Source organism: Rattus norvegicus, chromosome 9 (assembly GCF_021556685.1).
Source record: "Rattus norvegicus strain SHRSP/BbbUtx chromosome 9, alternate assembly SHRSP_T2T, whole genome shotgun sequence".
In the NCBI taxonomy this organism is placed as follows: domain Eukaryota; kingdom Metazoa; phylum Chordata; class Mammalia; order Rodentia; family Muridae; genus Rattus; species Rattus norvegicus.
This window is the reverse complement of record NC_141542.1, coordinates 103,568,966-103,594,532: the sequence shown is the minus strand read 5'-3', so window position 1 is coordinate 103,594,532 and position 25,567 is coordinate 103,568,966. Positions and strand designations below refer to the sequence as shown.

At 46.7% G+C, this 25,567-nt stretch overlaps 1 protein-coding gene and 1 non-coding gene across 11 annotated transcripts in view; both read right to left on the bottom strand.

Moving 5' to 3' along the window:
- Positions 1–11,839: 11,839 nt before the first annotated feature.
- Positions 11,840–25,567, bottom strand: part of Atg16l1 (autophagy related 16-like 1) — a 35,461-nt gene continuing 21,733 nt past the window's right edge. For 9 of the 10 annotated variants that reach the window (XR_015628754.1, XR_015628755.1, XR_015628757.1 and 6 more), the window contains 9 exons: positions 25,240–25,345; positions 24,059–24,129; positions 22,534–22,605; positions 17,266–17,386; positions 16,919–17,024; positions 14,870–15,019; positions 14,729–14,776; positions 13,666–13,767; positions 11,840–13,057 (listed from right to left, as the gene is read on the bottom strand). Coding sequence is in view for 6 of the 10 variants with exons in the window: in XM_087566874.1 (XP_087423000.1) it covers positions 12,964–13,057; positions 13,666–13,767; positions 14,729–14,776; positions 14,870–15,019; positions 16,919–17,024; positions 17,266–17,386; positions 22,534–22,605; positions 24,059–24,129; positions 25,240–25,345 (870 nt within the window). In the remaining 4 variants the exon portion in view is untranslated. Of the gene's footprint in view, positions 13,058–13,665; positions 13,768–14,728; positions 14,777–14,869; positions 15,020–16,918; positions 17,025–17,265; positions 17,387–22,533; positions 22,606–24,058; positions 24,130–25,239; positions 25,346–25,567 lie in introns of those variants that run through there. The other variant, XR_015628756.1, reaches the window with a different exon arrangement.
- On the bottom strand, positions 18,516–18,778 carry Scarna6 (small Cajal body-specific RNA 6). The gene has a single exon (XR_015630027.1).

Here is a 25,567-nt window from a genome sequence, read left to right as displayed (position 1 = left end):
TGTCTAAAAACCAAATCAGATTTGAGGAGCAGGGAGCTGATTGGATCAGTGAGATGGCAGATTGGCCATTTCAGCAGTTCTAAGCATTAACTGGAAGCTCCAATCTTCTCAGAGGGTCTCAAAGATGCACGAGTATCCAGCTGGCCGGGGCAAGGTGTGGTGAGAGGAGTAGCTAATTGAAAACTTTTTTCTTTTTTAAATCCTAAACCTCTTTAGGTTCTGGAAATAGATGGCTTATCCCTTCGCGCTTCACCATCATCCGGAAGGGGGATGTTCGACTGACAGACCTGATTAATCTCAGCAGGCATTAGGGTATTAAATTAAGAAAAAGGTCAAGGAGAAAGGTCAACCTAGGGCTGGGCTGCACGTGTCCCTCACCTTCACCCTACACACCAAGAGTCCTGTTGGGCCCTTGGTATCTTCCCTGGTCTTTACACGTTCAGTCTGGGTCTCCACGCCAGCTGGGCTTCCCCGGGCAATAATAACTCCACCACCCAATGGGCATCCATCGCTACATCTCAGGCCCTTCTATAGACCCAGCACAGACCTTCTGAACCCTGACCTGTCAATTCTCCTGCTGGGGAGGTCCTGTCACTCTTCCATGGAGACAGGCATCTTGGAGTCTACGTGAGCCTTCTACTCCGATCCTTCCAAGTTTGACTAAGTGCCATTGTCTCAGGGAAGTCCTCCCAGCCACAGGCCCAGGCCTGAGGCTCACCTGCCATTCATCCTTACTAATGACTCTTTTGTTATTAGACTCTGGGCCTGTGAGGCAGAGTACCTACTACACTGTGCTGCCCTCACTTTGTGAGGAGCAATTCATGCTGCCAAACACACTGGAAGGATTGTCTGGGATGCTATAGCTACTGACAATGGGCATCACTCTAGAAATAAAACAGTAGCAACAAAAGGCTTATTGTGATACCTAGGGTGGGGGCGTCAGCATCTGTCCCCACATCTGGTGGCTTTCCATCTAGTCTGGACAATGCCTGCCAGATCCTGACCTTATTCCTCACAACTCTGCCCATCAACCAACTGTTCCGTCTGCTGTCCTCTTTGCTTTCCGTAAACCTGCTGTTTTCTTTCTCACTTTTTGCTGCTGCTGCTGCTTCTCCTCTTCTTCCTCTTCCTCCTCCTCTCCCTCCTCCTCTTCGGTTCCCAACACACAAAACCAAGAGTAATTGGGACTCCACACACTTAGCAAGTCAAGTCCTTGGACTGCAGCAGTAAGAGCTGATGGTTTAGGGAAGCATTCACTATGGCGATGGATTTCGTGACAGTATTTTCACACGTCTGTCATTGTACTTCATTCTATTTCAATCCCTACCCCCCATAAAGTCTCCTTTGTACCCCTTTATTTTATTTTGCCTAAAGTTGCCAAAGATTTTTTTTTTTTTGGTTCTTTTTTTCGGAGCTGGGGACCGAACCCAGGGCCTTGCGCTTCCTAGGTAAGCGCTCTACCACTGAGCTAAATCCCCAGCCAAGATTTTAAGTCCCAAGGGAACACTTTTTATTTGAATTCATTACTTTGAGATAAGAGTCATGCTTTGGTTAGCTTACAACTCAAAGTCCTTCATCCTAGTCTCTTGAGTCAAAGCCTTCCCTTCCCTTCCCTTCCCTTCCCTTCCCTTCCCTTCCCTTCCCTTCCCTTCCCTTCCCTTCCCTTCCCTTCCCTCCCCCCACTTCTTTCTTCCATTGAGTCAGAACTATGTCACTCTGGCTAGCCTATAAATTCCTATATAGTCCAGGCTGGCCTTGAACTCACAGAGTCTATTTGCTTCTGCCTCCTGGGTGCTGAAATTAAAGGTGTACACCACCACATTGGGAAAAACATTTTTTAAAAGATTAACTTTTAATTTTGTTATGTCTGTGAGTATTTTGTCTGCATGTATGTGCACGATGTTACTCCACAAACCGCAGCTATATCAATCCTAGCTTTTTAGGTTTTTTTCTCCTGCCTCAGCCACCCGGAGCCCCCTCCCTGTACTGGGATTACAGGTGTGTGCCTCCAAACCTGACTAGATTTGGGGACACTGTGGGCCCTTGAGAGATTGTTCTTCTCCTAAAGAGAGACATTAAAAACCCTGACTTCCTAGTGCTCCAGACACAGAGCCCACATTCTCAATTGCCTTCCTTCTTTGGGGTCTCTCATCTAACTCAGGCTGGCCTTGAACTCACGATCCTCCTGCTTTCCCTTGTGGAGTGTTAGAAGTAGAGGCTTACACCTTCATGTTTCCCTCAGACCCCCAACATCAAGGTTGTTATACTGAAGGCCCTGGTTTGCCATAATCACAGCTAGAGACCCCCATGCTCTCTAGATCATAGCCACCCCCACTCTCTAAATCATACATGGCCTGTCATTTCCATGGAAATAGCAGAAAGACTATTGCCATGGTTTCACCTTACTCCCTGGTCAACCCTAGTGTTTCCCAGTGTGGTTCTGTGCGTCACGGCAAGCTCCCTCTTCTGGGGAGCTATAAGTGACAAATTTCATTCTGGTAGAGTTACCTCCTTAACCTTTAGCTTCATCATACCTGAATAATAGTGAAACTCTAGGACTATTCATTCGGTCCTAAGCTACCAAGGAACAAGGTGATAGGGACAAGGTTCCTCTAGTACAAAGTGACATATGAATCATTATGCCAACTGCATGTGAGGTATTGCCTAGGATTAGCTCGAATCCAGGAAGTCTTTAGATCCTGCTTCTGGCCAAGAAAGGGTATATGCTAAGAATTCAACCTCCTCCCGTAACGTGTGACCCCAGAAGAGATATTCAATTGGATAAGTAAGGCACTGGATGATCACAAAACCTTGTGGATAAACTGGGAGAATGTGAAAATGGTTGGGATGAGATTTACCAGATAGAGGCTGGTAGATACCTCCACGGGGAGAGGAGCTTGCTGTGCAAACCTGGTGATGACCTGAATCCATCCCTGCATCCATGGGGGAGGGGGAGAATCTACTCTCGAAAGCTGTGCTCCCAGCTCTACATGAGTGCTTTGGCTCATGCAGGAGGCCCTGTCCCAAAACCAAAATAAGGGGCCAGAGAGATGGCTCAGAGGTTAAGAGCACTGGCTGCTCTCGCAGAGGCCCTGGGTTTAATTCCCAGCCTCCACATGGTGGTTCACAGCCCCCTGTAATTCATTTCAGGGGACCTGACACTTTCTTCTGAGGCCCACTAGTACCATGCACACACACGTACACAAAACATTCACACCTATAAAATAAAATTTAAAAAGAAAATTAAAAACTAAAGAAAAGATTAATTAAAATAGGGTATAGGCTAGGCATGGTGGCACACACTTTTAACTCCAGTGCCCACCCTGGAGGCAGAGGCAGGTGGATCTGAGGCAGCCTGGTCTACATAGTGAGTTCCAGGCCAGCCAGGGCTATAGAGTGAGGCTCTGTCTCAAAAAGAAAACAAACAAAAAATGGGTTATAAATCCAGGAGACTAACTTCTCCCTTTGAAATATAAAAATAGGGACTGGAGAGACTTGCAGAGGACTGGGTTTGGTTCCCAGTACCCACAAGGTTGCTGACAGCCATCTACAACTCCAGTTCTAAGAGATCTGCTCCCCATTTTCTGACCTCTGCAGGCATGAGTAACACACATACATACTTTCAGGCAAAACATTCATATACATAACATTAAAAAAACTCTAAAATACTTTTTCCAAATCCAAAAATAATGATTACAGGCATGAAGATATATGTCTGTAATCAGAGGATTTCTGCAAGTTCAAAGCTAGTTTGGCCTACACAGTTTTGCCTACACTAACTTCCCTGGCATCCCCTGCACGCCCAACCCTGCACCCCCCAAAGTTAGGGCCAGCAAGACAGTTCAGTGGTAGATACTTGCCACAAAAATCTAATGACATGAGTTCAATTCCTGGAACCCACACAGAAATGGGAGGAAAGAGAGCTGACTCCATAAAGTTGTCCTCTGGCCTCTACACAAGCTGTCACATGTGCACACCCATACATACACATCATGTACACACAGGATAGCAACTAAACGCTGAAAATATAAAAAGCAAAAAGATTCACAAACTCAAAGAAAAAAAAAAGCCAGAGCTCTCTAATGCTCCTATTGAAAAGCCTCCTGTGACAACGGGCCTTAGCTCTGCCTGCAACCTATTTGCTCCTGGAATCCTGCATCCTCTCATTGATTCATGGATGCCAGGCCACAAGGGCGAAGATAAGCACATCTTCATCACTTAACTGCCACGACTGTGTGTGCATGCGCGTGTGGGAACTGAGGATCCAACTACTATGTGGAGGCATCATTTTTAGCCCCTGGTCTGTGTTCTTCTCTTCTTGATTGAGAAATGAGAGACAGAAGAGCACTCTTGTTCCTAAAAGCCAAATGTCTTCCAGATACCAGACATGACTGTGAGGTTCCCCGCCTTTACAACACATCTTTAGAACCAGCGTGACTTGCCCACCCTCAGTGTAAGGTCTAGTGAGATCTAACACTTCTGTCAAGCCTTCCACAGACCTGGTCAAGGGCAGCTCTGCATGTGTGCATGTGTGCAGCTGCACATTACAGAACTGCACCGTGAAACTGCAGAGCCCAGGGAACCGCTGGAAGACACGCAATAAACCCGCACCCACTTGGCAAGATCAGCAATGCTCGCTGTGTGTGCAACACTTAACCCTTAAGCATCTCAGAAGGCAGCTCCTGCGCACAGCACAGAAAAGCCTACTCTAGAATATAAGATAGAGTAGCAGTGCTCTGGGGAAGTCCTTTCTTTGCAAAATGGGTGACTCCAGGTTGGGCAGATGCCTCATGTTATCAATCCCAGCATTCTCAGTTCAAGAGCCTTAAGTTCAAGGACAGTGTGGGCTATATATGAGAAAAATAAAAATAAAAGGGGTGTTGGCTTGTTGCTCTGTCAGAGGACCTGAATTCAGTTCCCAGTACCCACAACTACCCGTTACTGCAGACACAGACACACAGACACACACACGAGAGAGAGAGAGAGAGAGAGAGAGAGAGAGATCGATCAAGCACTGCAACTCCAGACACACACACACACACACACACACACACACACACACACACACACAGAGAGAGAGAGAGAGAGAGAGATCAAGCACTGCAACTCCAGACACACACACACACACACACACACACACACACACAGAGAGAGAGAGAGAGAGAGAGAGAGAGAGAGAGAGAGAGAGAGAGAGAGTGAGTTGAACAGCCTCTGAATCTCTCTCCATTCTAGGAAGTCCCGATCACATAGGACTTTTCTCTGGAGTCGCCCACAGGGAGCAACAGCTCCAAGTCCCGTGTTTCAACCCCAACACTAAAGTTGGGGCTCATGGGGGAGGGGTGGTGCTATGGGTGTGTCAGCCGAGAGGCGTATGGATTTTGGGGTTAGCTTGTCATCTTAGAGACACACGGTGGAGCAAAGTAGGTGCTGTGCTAAACACAACTGCAAGTAAAAATGGCACGGCCTCTGGCAGAGCTTTACGGGGCAAACACGGAGAGGTCTGAAGTAGCTGCCATTTCTGAAGAGTGTCAGGGGACAGGTGCTTTTAAAAGCCGTCACCTGAGGCTGGAGAGATGGCTCAGCAGTAAGAGCATTGGTTGCTCTTCCAAAGGACCTGGGTTAGGTTCCCAGCGCACACCGTTCACAGAGGCTCACAGCCGTATGTATCTCCAGTTCCAGGGATGTGATACCCTTTTCCGGTCTCTGAAGGCATCAGGCACACAAGCAGCGTACAGACATGCATGCAGGCAGGCAAAATGCTTAAACATAAAATACAATACTGAGAAAAATGAAAACTATCACTCCAACCCCTACTTGTATCTCTTAGTTAATCCTTTATAGAACAGCGGGCTGTTTGGGGTGGGGCTGGCTAATATTATGAAAACATAATTGTAGTTCACAAAGTCTCAAAGTACTAAGACCTTACCAACAAAAACAAGCCCGCATTCCAACTTTCCTCTGGATCTCTTGTGTAACCCGTTCTCAATACGTTATTGAACGCTTCCAATATGGGGAAATCTAACTCATAGCACACTTGTCTTCAGTCTCACCATGCAGCCTTGACTGGTCTTGAAATCTGGATTCTCCTGCCCCAGCCTCCCAAATGCTTGGCTTCCAGGCCAGCTTGGTCTCAGGAAAACTGTTGGTACAAAATTTGCTTTCCTTCTACTTCTCCCCATTACTCCAAGTCAATCTTTCTCCTCATGCAAATTTACCTGTGAAGAGCACATGGATGCTTATTCCCCGAGGGCACTGGAGTCCTTCACCACTCTGGCACCCAATGTCACTGATGCCCCCTCCCTAGGCTTGTGTAGTGGGATCTGGGCAGCTCCAGATGGGAGCCCCGGCTGAGAAAGCTGCTTGGCCTCTGTTATTTCCTTTTCTCCATTCGTTCAAGGCAACATAGCAGCCCAACCATTTTCTGGGGGGAGAAGAAACCCATGTAATGGGTAGACAAGTTTGTTGAAAAAATGCTTAGTTTAGGGAGAAAGACTTCATCCGACTTCCTCTTTGCCTCCTCCACTAATGGCTGCTATATGCCTGGGTGCTCCTTTAGGCTCCACGGCACCCCAACGCCAGTGCAGTCTCCATAACAGTGAATACACTTCTGAGGAACTCAGAGGCCCTCGCCTACTCCCGGGTGGATTCTAGCATCTGAAACCTGACATCTGTGCAAACTCATGTGAATACGCTTCAAAACATTTGAAAATTGCATTTATTTATGTGTGCCTGTGCAGGCACACGCACTCAGCGGGCATGCGGAGGGCAAGGACAAGCTACAAGGAGTTGGTTGTCTTTTACCATGAGGGTTCTGGGCACAGAACTCAGGCTTGGGTGCAAGCATCCTCAAACTCCGAGTCACCTTACCAGCTCCAATAAGCTGGCCTTTTATTGTTTTTTTTTTTTTTAAATACCTTTTATTTTTGATATTATAAAATTTCTCCCTTCCCTTTTCTCCCTCCACACACTCCACAAACCCCTCCCTGCTCTTCTGCAAATTCATGGCCTGTATTTCCATGAATTGTTATTACGTGTGTGTGTGTGTGTGTGTGTGTGTGTGTGTGTGTGTGTGTGTGTGTTCCTAAATAGAACATGTTAAGTCCATATGTTACCTGTATGTATGTTTTCAGGGTTGACCTTTTGGCACTAAACAACCAACTGGGGAGGACCCCCTCTCCCACTCCCAGCTTTACTGTTACCTATAGCTATGTAAGTTGAGGCCTCGAGAGGCCCTGTTACTTGGCGTGTCTGTTGGTGTCCTCCCTGTTCAGCTCACATTTGGGTGGTCAAGTTGTTGGGACTTTGCAGGTGTAGCCTCTGATGTTCCTAGGAAACACACTCACATCGAACTCCTCTGGTTCTTCCAGCCTTTCTGCCTCTCTTCAGCAATGTTCCCCGAGCTTTAAGGTACGGGGTCCACAGTTCTGCATTTTGATCAGCTGTGGTTTTCAGTAGTCCTCTTCACTTAAGAAGTATCCACTTTCCTTTGGATCGATGTGCTGCTTACTGATCTTAACTTGAAAGACAACCAACGTCTTTGTTGGTTAGTGTTAGGTGCTGGTGACTATTCAACATAAATCTATAAAATACAACAACACTGTTCACTTTCAAATAGTACGCGGGGGCCAGAGGGATGACTGGGAAGGTGAATGTGCTTGCTATCAAGACTGACAACTCAGGTCTGATTTCTGGAGCCCACACAGTGGGAGAGAACTCCCACAAGTTGTCCTCTGAGCTCTATGCATGCACCAGAGCAAACACTGCTCCCCATAAATGAACGAACATATATAACATGGGGGGAATCTCAGGCCAGGAAACTGCCTACAGGACTGAATCCAGCCTCCAGCACCGCAGAAGTAGGGTTTGGTGGCATATCCCTATAAGCCCAGCACTCAGGTAGGAGGATCAGAAGTTCAAGCCCATGCTCAGCAGGTTTGAGGCTAATCTGGAATAAATAACACTGTCTCAAAACCCAAACCACTAAAGTTTCAGCTATGTGCCATGCACTCTGCAGTGTACTAGGTACTAAGCATGGCTCCTGCCTCAGTCTCTCAGAACCATTTGGTATTCTGCAAGCATCAGGCCTTCGGGCTCTCCACCTAAAAAACCAGCATGTGAGAATCACAAGCACCCCTGCTGTCCTCTATTTATCTAGCTCTCTTTAAAGCAAAAAGGAAGCCCAAATCCCAAATATAAATTCTCCTGCTTTTCCTGCCTAACTGTGTTCTGGAGTAAGAGCAAACCTGTGTAATTCCAGCACACGGTAATGTGCAAGGTCGATGTCTGGCCATGAGATAGATACTTGAGTTTGTAAAGGAAAACCAATCAAATTCTGCATGGGGTACTGAAACATCAGCAAGTGATACTGTTCTGGAAGCAATGGGAGAGCAGATCTTACTGGGTTGACTCCAAGATGGCAGCATGATTCACTTCTCTCCCAGAACTCATTTCTCCAGGGCTGGATTTAAGAGTACCAATCCTGCCTATGTCACCTGCTACAGTCAACATGTTAACAGGCATAGTAACAAATGCTCACACTGATGCTCTCTTGCTATCCCATCCCTAATCCCCTAATGACCTCATATTCGAGGACCTTGAGGCTGTCCTCTAACCATTTATCCTGGTATGACTCAGTAACAGTGTTTTATAGTTTTAGGTAAACAAGATGACTTAGTGGTAAGCGGCTTCCTACCAGGCCTGGTGACCTGACTGATCCCAGGACCCATGTGGTGGAACCAATTCCTACAAGTTTCTCTCTGACCTCCACACGTGGGGTGCAGCACAGATGTCTTACAGACAACAGTCAGGGGATGTAATTTTACCATGTTTTTTTTTTTTTTTTTTTTTTTTTTGGTTCTTTTTTTCAGAGCTGGGGACCAAACCCAGGGCCTTGCACTTCCTAGGCAAGCGCTCTACCACTGAGCTAAATCCCCAACCCCATTTACCATGTTTTTAAAAATCAGCTTACAGGTCTCTTCTTAGGTATTTTATTTTGGTTGTGTTCTATCATCTTCCCCACCCATTCCTTATACATCCCAGCCCATTCTAGTGTCCTTTTCTAGTTCACTGACTTTCCACCCACATTTCCTTCCACGGACATACACATCCTTACCAATTAGAAACCCAGATCTGCTTTCTATGGGTTATGCTTTCCAACTCCATCCATTTCACCTGCAGATTTCATGCTTATGGTTCAAAAGAATTCCAGTGTGTGTGTGTGTGTGTGTGTGTGTGTGTGTGTGTGTGTGTGTGTGTACCATGTTTTCATCATCTGTTCCTGTCTTGACAGACATCTAGGCTGACTCCACATCCTCGCTGTTGTGAAGGATGATGATAACCACGAATGTACAAGTATCTTGGCAGCTCCCAGGAGTCCCTAGGAGTCTTCTAGCTGGGCTATATGATACACTCCTCATAATCTTAGATTTATGAGAAGCTTCTATACTGCTTTTCATAGTGGCTACACTAAGCCATTGTATTTTAAGATAGTTTCTTATGTAGCAAAACCTCAACAGATCCTGATCCAAGAAAACCAAGTGTTAAACTACCAGCCAAGGATGATGGTAAGGGTGCTGCAGGGCATGGGCACTAAGTAGGAAACTGGGAAAGCATCTGTAACGAACAGCTCAGTAGTGGCTCAGAAGGGACAGACACCAGCAAGAATTCGATGAAAGTCAGAGCTGAGATCAGAGCAGTGGTCTGCTCAGGGAGAGAGCCAAGAATGGATCCGTGTGGTCTCTTGCTGGCACACACACCCAGGCACTTCTACAATACCCCATTCAAGTTCAGGGATCCTTCATTTCGGTTAAGATTTAAGTTGATGAATGAAAATTAAGATGTGCTGTCTGAAAATACACTGAGACAGGATGTGGATAACGTCAGGGTTGACTTACTTTGCATGTCCACCCCCTCGTATGGACTCGGAGTGGCAGAATATCAAGGAACAGGGTTAGCATAAATGTGCCCATCTAAGGTCATGAAGCTGGTCAGAACTCAGCTGTGAAGCTTCCTCCCATTTTAAAAATAAAATATAATTCAGATGACCTAATTTGAGAACTAAAACCCAAGTATTACTACTTGGGTTATCTTACAGAAATTAAAATGGTGGATTCCATAAAAACAATGCTAATGAGAACAATGAATCACATCAATGCTACTCACCTCAGTGTACTCCACACAGGCAGAGTGTAAACTCTAAAATGTGAGCTTCACAAAACCCCAGTTAGGGACACAGACACAATGGGGTGTTCTGTATGCCTTGAATCATGGCAACCTTGTTTCCCAGCCAAACTACCCCTGGGAACTGGGCTGCCCCTGCCCTCTATCCATACATTTACCACAATGACCACAGAATCCCATGTCCCAGTATCTAGGATACAGTGATAAAAAGCAGTATATAGGGGCTGGGGATTTAGCTCAGTGGTAGAGCGCTTACCTAGGAAGCGCAAGGCCCTGGGTTCGGTCCCCAGCTCCGAAAAAAAGAACAAAAAAAAAAAAAAAAAAAAAAAAAAAGCAGTATATAAGGGTCATGCATGATGATGTGCCACTTAAATCCCAGCTCTCCAGAGGCAGGAGGATCTCTGAGAATTACAAGGCCAGTTAAGGCTTCATAATGAGACCCGATCTTAGAAGATGTGTAATTGTGCAGGGGCGTGGGCAGTGTACCCACAGAAGGTACCTTAGAAATCAAACTTCTAGCCTGAATATATATCCTGCACTGGGAAATGACCTAGTGAGTATAAAGCTGTTAATTAAGAATAGTCTTTGTGGGGCTGGAGAGATGGCTCAGCGGTTAAGAGCACTGACTGTTCTTCTAGAGGTCCTGAGTTCAATTCCCAGCAACCACGTGGTGGCTCACAACCATCTATAATGGGATGCTCTTCTTTTTTTTTTTTTTTTTTTTTTTTTCAGAGCTGGGGACCGAACCCAGGGCCTTGTGCTTGCTAGGCAAGCGCTCTACCACTGAGCTAAATCCCCAACCCCGGGATGCTCTCTTCTGAAGTGTCTGTACTAACATATAAATAAAATAAATATATCTAAAAAAAAAAAAGAAAAAGAGGGGAGGGGGAAAAAAATAATAGCCTTCGTTACATCCAAGTAATCATGCATACTGAGCCCTTAGTTATGAGGAGGCAGTCAGTCTGCTCTCCGGGTGGCTGCATGAGATACCTGAGAACACAGCCACAGCAAGCGCCAGTGATGTGAGTGCTCCACCTGCAGGCAGGGAGGTGAACACCATGCGTGCTCCAGTGCTCAGTGCTCGTCAGGGGATGATCTAAGTCGCCAGCCCTGCTTCAGAACCAGTGACCCGAATGGGCAGGGATCTCACCTGATGTCCCCTTTCTGCCTTACAAGGATAGGTGATGTCTGGCTGAGAATTTTCCAAGACTGGTGAACAGCCAAGCAGTGTCTGTGCTCCAACTTAAAACTACAGCACTTACACCTCTTCAGCAAAGGCATCAGTTCACAGTAACATCCAGTGGGGATGAGGGTGTGGAAGGAATCTGGAGACACTTCTCCTAGTGTTCAGACATGTGTAAGACACAGTACAGGAACAGTGTTTATAGGGAGTAAGAATTTATGGGGATAGGTGACATGCTGAAAATGGCCAAAACCAGCAGGGAGGTACTCTCTAGTATCTAGGAACACTAAATACCTTCTGGGCAAGGTTGTGCACCCTTGTTATACCATCCATTGGGTAGCAACAGGACTGAGTTTAAGCTGGTCCAAGCTACACACAAAGCAAGACTTTACCTCCAAAAATCAGTAAGTATCAGAAAACCAGTTCCCTTGTCCCTTATTTAAGGTGTGACAGAAAAGACAATCTAGACGCAAGGAGTTTGAAAAGTATATAACAGAATTTCTTCTTTATTTACAGTCAAGTTCTGTTGGGACACATAATTAAATAAATAAAAGATGTGCCCTGGCCAGCCACTCTCAACTCCCAACACCACTAGCTCTCTGGCAGCGAATGACAGGTGAGTTGCAAGCAGGGAAGGACTGCTGTCCCTCTTCCCTAGTTCTAGAACTCATGTCTGTTCCTACTGTCCAGAGAGCCAGCGCGGAAGCAAAAAATAAAGTGCAAAGTAAATGTGACAAACGTGGTGCTTTGGACACCCAGACACCGTGCTCAGACCGTGTGCATGGGTAAGCAGGACAGAGGGTGCTTTCCCAGCCTTCAGCATGACCAGCTCCCAGATAGGCTTCTCTTACCAACACTACACTGCATACACAGGCAGTGGCTGGACTCCCCACCACCAGCTCCAGATGAGCGCTAAGCCACTGCTGTGACTGGCAGTGATGCTGGGTAAAGATGTGTTTCTCATTTCAGCGGCAAATTCTACCGGACAGGGAAAGGTTGGCACAGTTCTTTCCTCGCACACACAAAGCTATGTGTAGGTGTTGGCAGGAAGGGAGCTCGGAGTTCTGAAGGCCAGCTCAAGATGCAGGTTTCAGCAGTGAGACCAGACATATCACCAGCCCTGAAAACAGCCCCACCCATCCTTTGTCACAGGAGGACAGGCCCTGATTTGGTTTCCACTAACCCAATGCCTTCAGTGAGCCCCCTGGGTAAGTGACCCCACAGAAAAGGGGTGTGCATCAGGCTACAACAGACTTTGGAAAGACGGGAAAAGCACAGGGGACCCAATACCCGATGTGTGGGGCTGTCCTTGGCACTGTGTCCAGTGGGGAGACCCAGCAGGGACCCTGTGCTCCCCATGAGGTATGGAAGGTCAGAGTTAGTAGTGTTTCCCACCCACATGCGACAAGAACCGGAACCCCTGCTAGGGACGTGCGAGTCAGTTTGGTTCTGTGTTGGTTCTTCTCACCCATTAGAGACCTTAAGTCAAAGTTCTTAGGAAAGGTACGGTGGGTGCCATATAGCTTCAGCTCTTCTCTGGGAGGACACATCATTCTCCAAAATGGGCTGCGGGGTCCCACGCTGCTCCTCAGGGAGTGGCATCAAGGCTGTGCCCATAGCACAGCTCTGCTTCCTTTGTCCACACTGACAACATGTAAGCCAGAGGGGGCCCACGCCACCGCATTGATAGAAGAGCTTTAGGACCAATCAGAAGAGACTTCAGTCAGCAAGACACGGGCTCAGGCATGTGTAAGATACAGGCACACCCACCCACAGCAGGGGCTTATGTTAAGAAAGCTTCAGTGTCCCAGAAGCAGCACTGGACTAGATAGGAGGCTCCCCTTTAGCGACCGGGCTTATCCGGCTCACCCCAAGAGTAGCCCTTAGGAAAGCAGGAAAGAGAACACTCAGCACAACTGTAAGGTCATGAGCAGAGCCAACCCACAGGAAGCCAGGGCCTGTGTTTTGGGCCAGAACTGGTAACTAGAAGCCCAAGAGCTACCCATCCTATCCGGTGGATGGAAAGGAAGCACGAGCCTGTGGAGTTGCTGAAAAACACAAGAGTCAAGGAGAAAAGAGGAGGGACAGAGGACAGAGCAGGAAAGGGAAGGAGAAGGAAGGAGCTGCCCTGAGGCTTTCCCAGTGGCTCTGCCTGCGGCCCCTCAGTCACTGTGGTCTGCTATATGTACTGTTGAGTAGTGAAGCCTGGCCCCACTAACCTTGGTCAATCGGCCCTGGGATGAGACCATGGGCTCAGCTTCAGATGCAGGGCTGAGCACATGCATGGGTGGGGCTCATCTTACCTGTGCTGCTTGGAGAGAACCTTCTCTACTTTCCCCGTGAGCACACTCCATACATAAAGAGAGCCGTCAGCTGAGCCTGCTGCCACGTAACTGCCATCAGGGCTGGAGGAGACAGTAAGAACACAAAAGCTATATACCTCTACCGTACATGACCACGCCTGTGCTCACAGATGCAGGTTATATGCTGGTCGTGAGCAGCTTTGTTCTTTCAGCCACCTGGCTGCTTCTTGAAGCTCCACATCCCTGCTTATCAGTCTCAGACACAGGGGAGCCCAAAGCCAATCTATGAAAAGCTCAATGTCTCTGCCCATAAACAGCCTTGTTGTATGGTTCAGCGAGAGTAGGAGGGGAAACCACAAAATGTTGAGACGCAGGCTGGGAGATGGCCTAATGTGTCAAGAGTGTTTTCTGCAGTATAAGGATTCAAGCTTTAATCTCCAAAACCAATGTTGAAAAACTGCATGTTCATATAAGAACCTGTAAGCCAGGCCTGCTGTGGGAAGAAACAGGCTTGCAGGCTATCAGCCCAGCTCTAGGTTCAGTGAAAGACTGTCTCGAGGGAATAGGGTGGAGTGGTGGAGCAGAACATCTGCTGTCCTCCTCTTGCACATTTACATAAGCTCAGGAGGCCACATGCGCACACCACATCAGACAGACACCTTTCCCTACTACGACAGCCAACCTCAGAATACACCTGAGAAAAGTACGGTGTCCAGAAGGCAGAACAAGGAGATTCACTGTGTCACCTTCCAGTGTCACCTCCAGACCGTACCACTCCATCTCAGGGACACCAAGCCTTTTCAGTGACAGTGACAAGCCTTGCCAAGTGAGTGGTGAAAAGGAGAACTTGCTCAGAACCAAGCATTGGCCAGCCACGCTCACAATTAAAAAGGAACACCATTAAAAACACCACAAAGTTTCCAGAGGACCACCAGATGGCCCCCAAACTCACTCCTGCAAGCTCCAGAGGTAGCAGAGAGACTGTTTTACCCACCTAAAACGAAAAATGTCCAGATTTAACTTCTGAGACAAACCAAGCACTGGGTAGGACACGGCTACTAACCTGAAGACAACTCGGGTCCAGTCAGAGCCACACTTGAATCCAGGTGCACTGAAACAAACAGCAAACAGATTAGCTGCCACCCATAGTAGTACACTCACCCAGCAGGACAGAAGTCGGCAAGGCCAGGCCCAGGCCCAGTACCTGAATGACTGCTTGATGGCGTTTGTCCGCAGGTCAATGATTTTTAGCAGGTCATCACGGGAGCAGCTCAGGAGCTCAGTCCTCTCGGGGTTTAAGTCCAGAGCAGTGATCTTCCCTAACAGTTCCATCTCTCGGACCACACTCTCTGACCTGGGGGAGACAGCAGCCTGAGACCTAATGCAAGTGGGCCACCTCCAACCTGACTAGGATGTCACTGAGCAGAAAACGCTGTCTGTCGCCCAGTTAGAGCCCAGTCTTCAAGGGCAGTTAAGCACGTCCCTAGCCTCGCTACTGCTTACAAGATGCCCCCCAATCCCCCCAAAAAAGAGCCTACAGGAATGTTGAGGACTAGAATTGGTTCGGGATTTTCTTGCCCATTTTTAGATTAATAGGCCAATATCCAACCAGAACTGATAAGCAAGAGCCAAGGAGGGCAATGAATTACACAGCTGGTATGGCTTTTTCTTCCTTTCTTTGTGGGTTCTAGGGACTGAATCTGAGGTCTCACATGCATGGTATCCTCAGCCCCGATCAGTACAGTTTCAGTGGTGTCACCTTTAGCTTTTACACAAGGCTGGCACAGAAGCTGCTGTGGTCTAGGGAGCTCACAGGCCCTGCTGTGATTAGGTAGCTTGACCGAGGCTGCTTCAGACATGGGACTGGATGATACCACGGCACAGTGTCACTGTACCCTCTCCAACTCTTACATGCTCAAGCCCAGAGGTCAGCTAATAGGCCCTCAGTAGACGGGACCTAATGGGGACACTCAGCAATGGTTTTGCTGGACATTTTCTATGGCCTTACTTGCTGTCTTAACTAAGCAAGAGTTTATCTTTTTATTATATACACAGCCCCAGACGCCTACTCCAAATCTTTGGTATCTGGCCATCTGATTATCAGGATAAGGGATTGGCTAGGAGACTTGTAACATCTGGTGAATTTCTAAACTTCCATGTTTTATGTTCAAACTTCAAGTTTAGGGGGAAAAAAAGATTAAAAATATAGGAGCAGCTCTCTCCCTTCCGCTCTTCCACTCTTCCCCCCCCTCTCCCTCCCTCTCTTCCTCTCCTGGCTTGACACGATAAAAAAAAAAAAAAATATATATATATATATATATATGTATATATATATATATATATGTATGTATATATATATATATGTATGTATGTATATATATATATATATATATATATATATATATATATATGAGCAAACTTCACGGGAGTCATTTGGGTACCACTCTGCACTCAAAGTGCAACCAGAGCCACGCATTCTTATCCCCTCTCCACACTTCACACGGACTATGGCCTCTGTTTTCAATCCAGTTGCCACCCCCTCTGCCCTGCTCCTCAGCTAGCAGCTCAGGGCTTCCTTTCACTGGGCCTCTCTTGGTCCTGACAGCAACAGGACTCTCCTAGCATGTCCCTCTCTATGCCCTTCTGCCATGAACTCATCAGTACTTTGCTTCCAGTGTGCCTTAACCTGCTTGCTCTCTAAAGGCAGGACAAAAATCGCTGAGCAGACCATACAAGGCCATCACTTTTTTTCTTACCGCACACAGCTCAAACATCAAAGCACTCCAAGTGGTTTGTAAAGCAGGTGGACATCCGATCCCCACTCACCCCGTCTCATTGGTGCAAGCACCCCATTTATTGACAGCGTACCACGCTGCTCTGAGTGGGTCTGTCTTTCAGTGACTTTCTGTCGTACAAAGTCCACTGGTTCTCCAGACTAACCCTACTCCCATCAGTAAGGGAAAAGGCCTGTCTCCAGCACAGGAACACACAACAGTGTTCACTGCCTGTGTTGAGTCTTCCCTGTGTCATCGTAATTTGCCTAAAGGTAGGAATGAGTGTCTTCTCACCTCTGCTCATCCTACGGCGGGCAGAGCATCTGGTGCACAGTAAAAGACGGCTGGGCCCACAAGACTATTTTGTACCCAGCTGTCCTGGAGCCCCCGGGTGTGAGAACGCACCCCACACAAAGCAGGCTCACAGTTCTTTATACGTTCTCTCATCAGCCTCCCACCAAGCTCTTCAGGCATCTTACCGGATATCCCAGAAACGAATTTTCTTGTCAAAATGTCCACTCATTACACATTGCTCAGTGCAAACAATGTCATTGCAGCTGGACCCTGCGAACACTGTTTTGATACCTAAAAGAAAGGCAAACGTCATCAATCAAAGGCAACCTCAGGGCTGGCACATACAGAGCTACTGTGCTCCTGACTACAAGCTCCCAAATCACAAACTGAAATAGACCTTAAGCGGCAGACAATTCTCACTACCCCAGTGACCCGCAGACCCAAATGAACCAACTGAGGTTCACACCGATCTGGGAACATCACCTCACCACTAATGTCTATATAAGCACACAGAGAGACTGCATTTCCTCACAGACTTTGCTGCGGAGATCCCAGAGTTTGAGGGTCCGGTCATGACTTCCTGAGACTATCCGTGCATTGTCCAGCAGGAACTTGGCAGAGAGAACTTTCCCGCTGTGGCCGGTAAGTGTGTGCTACAAGAGAGGACACAGCCAGAGTGAGACTTGGGGTAACACTGCCTTCCCGGAGGAGCTCCAGAGCCAGTCTCAGAAGGCCCTGAAATGCTCACACATCTTCAATGAAATCAGAAGGCAAGAAAAGTACGCACACGGAGCAGACCTTCACCGACAGCCTCAATCAGTGAAGCCATGTGCTTCAACTGTGCAGCCACACTTCTGACCCGAGGAGCTTCAGAATCTTCTAGAAGCTATTTCTGGCTGTTGCCCAGAAAACGAGGTATTGCTTTAACTTGATCGTGAATGGCACCCAAAGACTGACATGCTGAGGCTTAGCTCTACAGTCTGTGACCCAGTGGGAAGATAACACACTGAGTTTATAACCCCCTCGCCCCAAGATTGGGGCCCTGGACTCTTCCTGTTTTGTTCTTTGACTCTCACCATGAGGCAAACAGGTTCCTCAGATACACGAAGTACTGTGCCATCACAGGGCAAAGCAACCACAAGCTAAGCTTCTGAAACCTGAGCTGAGCCGAGCTGCTGATGTCAGCTACTTTGTCCTATCTTTCTTAGGTCTCTCACAACAGTGACAGAAAACTGGATGACACAGGGATCGAGACCACAAAGATAAAGGCAGGTATCAGTACACAATCCCAGTACTTGGATCCCTGGAATCTGTAAACTCAAAACCAGCCTGGGCAGTACAGTAAGGCTTTGGGATGCACTCATGGTGGAGCACTGCTCAGCACATACGGGGTCAGGGGATTCTCCTACTAAGGAGAAATACAAACCCAACCTTAAAACAGCAGCAAGTCCATAAACTCCTTGAAATCCAAACAAACAAACAAACAAACCCAAAACAACACAACAATAACAACACAACAACAACAACAACAACAACAACAACAACAGAAAAGAGGAAGCAAGAAGGGGTTGCTTTAAAAGCTCGCGCCTCCTCCTCTCCAGTGCTGGGATTAACAGGTACACCACACTATGTAACCAAGACAGGACTTTATTTTATCAGTGCCACCGAAAGTTAGTCTATACTTAAAGTGAGAATAGACAGGGCCACTGCAGGCATAATTTACTAAAGGGAACAACAGAATTCCATATACACAATTAGAAGTATAGAGTGTTTAAAGTAAGAGGTCTCAGCTTAAAATGTCAGATCATATCCGAGGACGCCAGCGCTCCCAACAATTACTCCCTTGTGACTGAGCTGTCGGATGCCAACCAGTGTCCTCTCTGGGCTGTTAGGGAAGACAGAAAGGAGACATCACTGCATGTCAGCTACTGTTTCTGCCCATGACAGCACCACTAGAGCATGATGGGAGACAGGTAAGCAGCTGGGGATGTAGGCTGCTGGGAGGCGACCTCGGAAGTCAGACCTTTTACTATTCATCATTGACCTCTTACTACTCACTGTGTGAAAGGAGGCAGCTGCCTTCTGAGGGCTAGGATTAAAGGCATGGGCTACACGCCTGGCTTTTTATTTTTACGTATTTTTTAAAGGCTCACTTGTGCACAACACTGCAGTTGCCAGGGGGCTAAGAGATGCTGGGTCACCCAGAGCTGATGCTGCGGTCGTTGTAAACAAGACTCCAGTCCTTCACAAGAGCAGTCTGGCATTCCACTTTGGCATTTAAGTCTTCAGCTCTTTGATTTTTTAATATACAACAACAACTACTACTATTAATTACTGTATATGCCCAGTGGACAGTTCTCAGGGATCAAACTCAAACCATGTGGCTTATACAGCAAGCACTTATTTGCCAAGCCACCATTGGCTCCCTAGGAGGAATTTTTTTCTTTTTTTCTTTTAAATTAAAGGGAGGGTCGCACCATGTAACCTTGGCTGTCCTAGATCTCATTGTGATCAGACTGGTCTAAAGTCTTGTACAACCACACCTGACTATGTAAGTACTCCCCCCCCCACCCCGAGTTTGAAGGGTTCATTAATGCTATGTTTCTAATTAAGAAAAGAATGCCTTGGACTAGGAAGATTGCTCAGTGAGGACCCACGTGGAGGGGTACCTACTCCTCCAAGCTGTGCCTCCTCCACACAAGTGCCATGGCACATGTACCTCCCTCCTCCACATGAATAAATGCAAATAAGTTTTCCCTTTTCTTTTTTTGAGGCAGCATCTCTCTCTATTTAGTCCTGTCCTGTAAATCACTGTGTAAGTCAAGCTGTCCTTAAACACAGATATTTAAGATATTCCTGTTTCTGTGCCCCAAGTGCTGGATTAAGGGTGTGTGCCATTTTCCCCTTTAAGAGACAAGAACACTTTTATAAGTGCGTCAGGTCCGAGGACTCAAGCTCTTCTTATACCCACACCCCGAAGGCTAAACTGAGCAGCAGACCTGAGCCAGGCAGATGGCTCAGTGGGTCCTCCCCACCAAGCCTGACAACCTGAGTTTGATCCCTGGAACTGAGGTAGAGGAGGAGAAAACAAGACTCCTGCAAGTTTTTCTGACCTCTTCAAAGTGCAATCCTCCTGCCTCAGCCTCCCAAGTGCTGAGATTACAGGCATGAGCCACCACACCCAACCCATTAGATGTTTTTGAAGTTTATTTTTAATATTTAATTTGAACACTACCTTCAAATTTCAGCTTCTTTAAACAGGCATCAGCCAGAGACAGCAGTAGATTTAGACACCACCACAGCTAAAGCTTCCAAATGGGGCTTTAGAGCCCTTTTCCCCAAGGGGCCTGGTGAGAGCTCTCTGTGGGCCTCAAGGCAGACTGTGCAGATCACTATTATTCTTTAAAATTGTATTTTTCTATATATGACTATGCAGATGCACCGTGCACTGAGGCCAGAAAAGAACATGAAATCACAGTCTAGCCATCAACCAATCCTCGTATAGGCTACTTCACAGCACTGGGAGGTGAGCAGGCAGGATACTCTGACAGTTAGCTGCCTGGTGGAAGCCACACTGAGCTTAGGAAGCGGTGGTGACAAGACTTTGGAGGGAAACAGCCAATGCTAACACATTTCTAGGACGCATTACAAGAAGGCACTCAACCAGCTGCTTCTCAAACTCTAGTCACTCCTAACACATTCGCTTATTGAAAACCAAGAAGACACTAACTAGGGTTTGGATAACAAGTTTCTGGATAGATCATGGATAGTCCATTGTGTTATTAAGTATCTGCAAACTAGGGTGCATGCAGAAGCCAGAGTTTTTTCCAACAGGAGAACCTACTTTTTCCCCTGAACCCAGTAGGAGTTGCCCAAGTTCTTCAGGCACAGAGAAGTCATTGAAAACAACCTCCATATCTTCTCTTTACCAAGGGACAAAGAATGAACAAGCTTACCATAGCCTTCAAAGGATGCTGTCTACCAAAGGATGCTACAGCTTAAGCCTGATGTCACCCGCCCCTCATGGCTAGATCTCCATCTTCTAGGTCTCCTTTCTCCAGCTGCCTCGCCTTCAGGGTGGTGATCCTTACCTACCCATAAGTTTTCTTTACCAATGAATGAAACACCACCCCCTATTCACATCACCTCAAATGCGTCCTCTCTTTTCCTCCAGGGTCCAGTATAAAGAGAGGCCTGCAGGCCCCTCTTCCACAGTTGGTAAGTATTGTTCCACCACAGTCAAGAAGCACAAGCCTCAATTCAATTTCGAGCACATTATTTAACTGCATGATCTTCCTCACCCCCTATCTGAGCCTGTCTTATCTACCTACTCATCTGAATTCCAGGAAAATGAAAAGAAATACATAAAACAGTCATAGCTCGAAACCGTGCCCAATACAAAATATGAATTCTCTTTAAGCAAACTAGCTCCTTGAAGTATTCACTCAGTCTTAAATGTCCAATAAAAGATGAACAGATATGTCATATCATAGCACCATGGCAGAAGAGGCAGGAGGATTCCTGCAAAGTGGAGGCCAACTTGGCTTATATGAATTTCATGCCAGCCAAGATAACACAGGAAGACTCTGATTCAAGAAATAAAAAAGATGTACATGCGCATGCGCACTGTGATACCTCCAGGCCTCATAACATCTGTACTCATATGCACATACTCACACAGACACACAGACACACACACACGAGTAAAAATAAAAGTAACTCTTACCAAAAAGCAAACCAGAAGAATGGTTAAGCACCACAGCTGACCACGGGTGGATTATTATGCAGCCCACAGCACTGGTCAGGCACCTTCTCCATGTTTAAAATGCAGAACCGAGAAACTGAGACTGTGTGGTGTGTTCAGACATAAGCTGCAGTAGCCCCTTGCTGAAGTCTTCCCGTCAGAAAACACAGCTGACTTTTCACCATTCACAGTATGTATGGATCTGTCATTTTTCCTGGGCTCATGTTTCTTATGCTTAGAACTGAATTTTCTTTCAAGTGAGAACCATGGGTTATTACCTCACAGTTCCTCCAGGAGAATGAGAAGCTAAAGGGGTAAGCTGTTGTGCTTCTGAAAAGTCTTTCACTTCATGCCTGTACCACCCAATCAGACCACCAAAATAACCGCAAGGACCTCTCTAGGCAACTGGCTCTCTCTGAAGAGCTCTCATACTTATTTTAACGACATGCCATCTTTGTGGGGCAGACACAAAAGCACCTGTGTCAAACTTACAATGCCCCACCAGGGTTTACCTTTCAGGACTCTGTGAAATCCTCTTTTCATCAGATACACAACTCTTAGAACCCAGTTCTGGTCTTTGTCCTGGGTACCAAACTGGGCTAAAATGCAGATTTCCTCACTAGCTGAAGCCACTCTTCCTTCCTCTGCACCCACCTCCAGTTTCCAGCTTTTCCACCTAAGCTCACACACTAAGTACATCCATGCATTCCTATAATCCCTACTCCCAACTGTGAGGAAACTTTTAGGGCTCAAGGCTTTTAAGAGCTACAATTTATATGCCTGTGTCTTAACTGACAAGTTAAGCTAAAACAGATTATTAAACATAACTGGTTCTTAAGAACTCAAAGAGCCCTGAGCTGATCATGGAAAATATGTTGAAACAACATATTTTTTGGCAAATTAAGAGTGTATAGGAAAAAATACAGATTTTCTCAGAAAAACATGAATTAAATATAATTTCCATAGAGAGGTACACAAATCTCCTAATTGAACAACCACGTACTGAGTGCCACATGCAATCAGAGTACCATGCTAGCCTTTTCAACAGTGTCTTACCCGTAATCGATAATCATCCACAGTCCAGATTCGGCTTGCAAAATCATTTGAAGCTGCTAATAGGTAAGCTCCCTACAAGAATAAAAAGGAAAAAACACAGCAAAATTCAGTTCATAAAGTACAGATCTCCAGTTCTCAGGTCTAAGATGGCATTCAGATGCTTTCAACTACTCCTCTAAGCTAGACACACACTGCCAGGGTGTGGACAAGTCTCCCTACCCAGTGCCTGAAGCTGAGTCATTCCTCCTGGATTCACCTGACCTTACAAGAGTGCAGTAGACACCTCAAACTCATCAGAACTCACTCAACCCATTCACCATTTCCTTCACCTCTGTCCCCTTAACAACAGGCAGGACTTTCTGATACTGATGGGCAAACCAGAGAGCCTGGAGGCCCCCACTCTTCTAACTCATCTCCTGCCTATCTTTGAGGCTGCCCATCTTCCTCTTCTCCTTCCTCTGGAGCTCTACTACTTAATCCTACTGTGCTTTTAGGGGCCATTCAGACCGCTTTATTCTGAATCTGTTTTTTTAAAACCTCTCAGGACTGAGGTAGGGCAATGGTAAGTCACTTGTATAGCATGTCCAAGTACCTGGGTTTGATCCCCAGAATTGCCAAAAACTCCTCTCAAGACTTATGGAATGGCTTCATGAGTGTCTAAACCTTCTGACACCATATGCTTCCAACTAACCAGTCTTTTTCCTTATGTTTCCCCAATATCCAGGCACCGGAGCTCGAGGCACAAAGATGACTATCACCTAGCCAGTGCCCATCTTTCAGGTAAGGATTTCAGCTTCGTGAGAAGCAGATATTGATGGTACCTTTCCCAAGGAGGGCAACAAACGTTGCAGGCACAGGGGCTATCAAACCAAAGAAGAAGCTCCATCAAGTCAGCAGCACTCTTGAGCACCAGAGATGTTACCATCACTCAGCAGTTTCTGGACCTGCCCTGCTCCAGCTCCTCTCTCTGCTCCTCTGCCTGCAATGCTCAACCTTTGCAGGTCTGCCTCAAACAGGTTTACTCTGCTCCCTGAGCTAGCATGACCTGCAGTTCAATGTTTTCTTGGCATTCTCTTTAAAATGGTGTGTGTGTGTGTGTGTGTGTGTGTGTGTGTGTGTGTGAGAGAGAGAGAGAGAGAGAGAGAGAGAGAGAGAGAGAGAGAGAGAGGGAGAGAGAGACCTAACACAGGTTTGTCAGGCTTGGTAGCCAGTGCTTGTGTCTGAGCCATCTTGCTGGCCTGGCTCTTTTAAAGGGAAATTTCTCAAGAGAAGATACTACCCCAACTCCTAGGAACTGGATTCAAACTGCAGAGAATGTGGAAGTCTTGTGGTTCTATTGTTACTGTTCTGTTTTAATTAAATTACTTTTTAAAAAGATCTCTGAAATTAGCCAGGCACAGTGGAGCACACTTGGGATGCAGAGGCAGGCCAGCCGGTTCTAGGACAGTCAGGGCCATATAAAATGTGACCCTGTTTAAAAAACAATCAAAACCCAACAACCTAAAGTCACGATATGGGTACTTACAGCACTATCAAATTCAATGCTTGTAATTCCCGCATTGCTGCCAGACAGGGAGCCCTTGAATTCACATTTATCTGCATGAAACAAAATTAAACTTGGTAAATGTGTTTAAGCATTAAGCTCCTAACAGAGCAGGAGCCTTCCTGCAGCACTGCGGTCAGACAAGACAGAGGGAAACGGGCATTCCGCTGCAGTTCCAGTCCTGCGGTGCACACGAAGGCATGTCACATGCACGCTTCCAGGCTGTCCCGTGGGACACACACAGAGCTTCACATTCCTTCTCAGTGAGTTTTGCTACATCAGTGTTTGGGCTTCCATCAGTATTGATGGAAACTAAGAATTTTGAGAACAACCTCCAACATTTCATAATTCCTGTTTTGGTAATGTTCATTTCACTATGGCCTGAAAAATTGTTGGACTCTATAATCCTATCAATCAAGACAGCCAACTGTCAATACCTCCCTCCCTGCAGACACCCCCTCACCAACAGTGCTTCTCTTCCAGCCCTCCATTCACCCTTCTCGTCTCCCCAGAGGAGTTTACTGACCCAAAAACCAAAACTATGCTACTATTTAGTTAATAGCTGGGCAAGTGCTCTACCGCTGAGCTACACCCATACTCATTAATTTTTATAAAGCACATCTGCCAAGATTTGTTTCCTCCTGGTGGAGCTTCGTCTTCTAACACTTAAGTCAGTCCACCTGTCCTACAGTAAGTCTCTGAGCAAAGCATGGCACTCCTGCAGGCTTCTACAGACTAAGGGCTTCAGCTGAGTCACTTTCCTGAAAATCAAGGAGCAGACAGGTACAATGCTTCACCAACGATCAATATATTCAGCTCAAAGGGTTCAATAAACTGCTTGTGCTCAGACATCAAAAGCAGTAACCGGCGTCTTTCTCTTTGCTCTAGAGTCTAGAGAAGGCTTCAGTGTTAGGAGCACGGGATTTTGACCTTAGCCCTGGAGAAGGCACAGCAGGAGCCATGAGTTCCAGGCTAGGCTGCACTCACTGTGAGACTCTGTCCCAAAGAGCAAAGAGCATACATTTCAGGACATGTGACCTCAGCTAGCCCCAACTCCACTACTCATACATTAAACACTCAAAATAAAATGAAATCAATTCAAAATAAAGCAAAAAGTCACTTAGCTGTCACCAGAGCTTCCCCGAGGACACCAAAGCTCTTACCTCCGAATGCTTCCCAAAGTTTAACCCTGCGGTCCATGCCTCCAGTGGCCAGTAACCGGGAGCCTGGACTGAACTGTACTGCATTGACCTCTCCGTCATGTGCATCCTGTAAGACAGTACCCTGTTTACGCTGACTTATCATCACCCAGGAGCCTAAGACATATACACACTCCAAATGCTTAACCTTCTGCCAAACACCCAACCTTAAACAGAGCTGGATCCAACCATGATCTCTGCACCTAAAGTCTCCAAGTTTCTACTTTCATTCATTTTATTCCCCCACAATTGCAGTGGTAGGAATTCATCCATTCAAATACAGTACTATCTC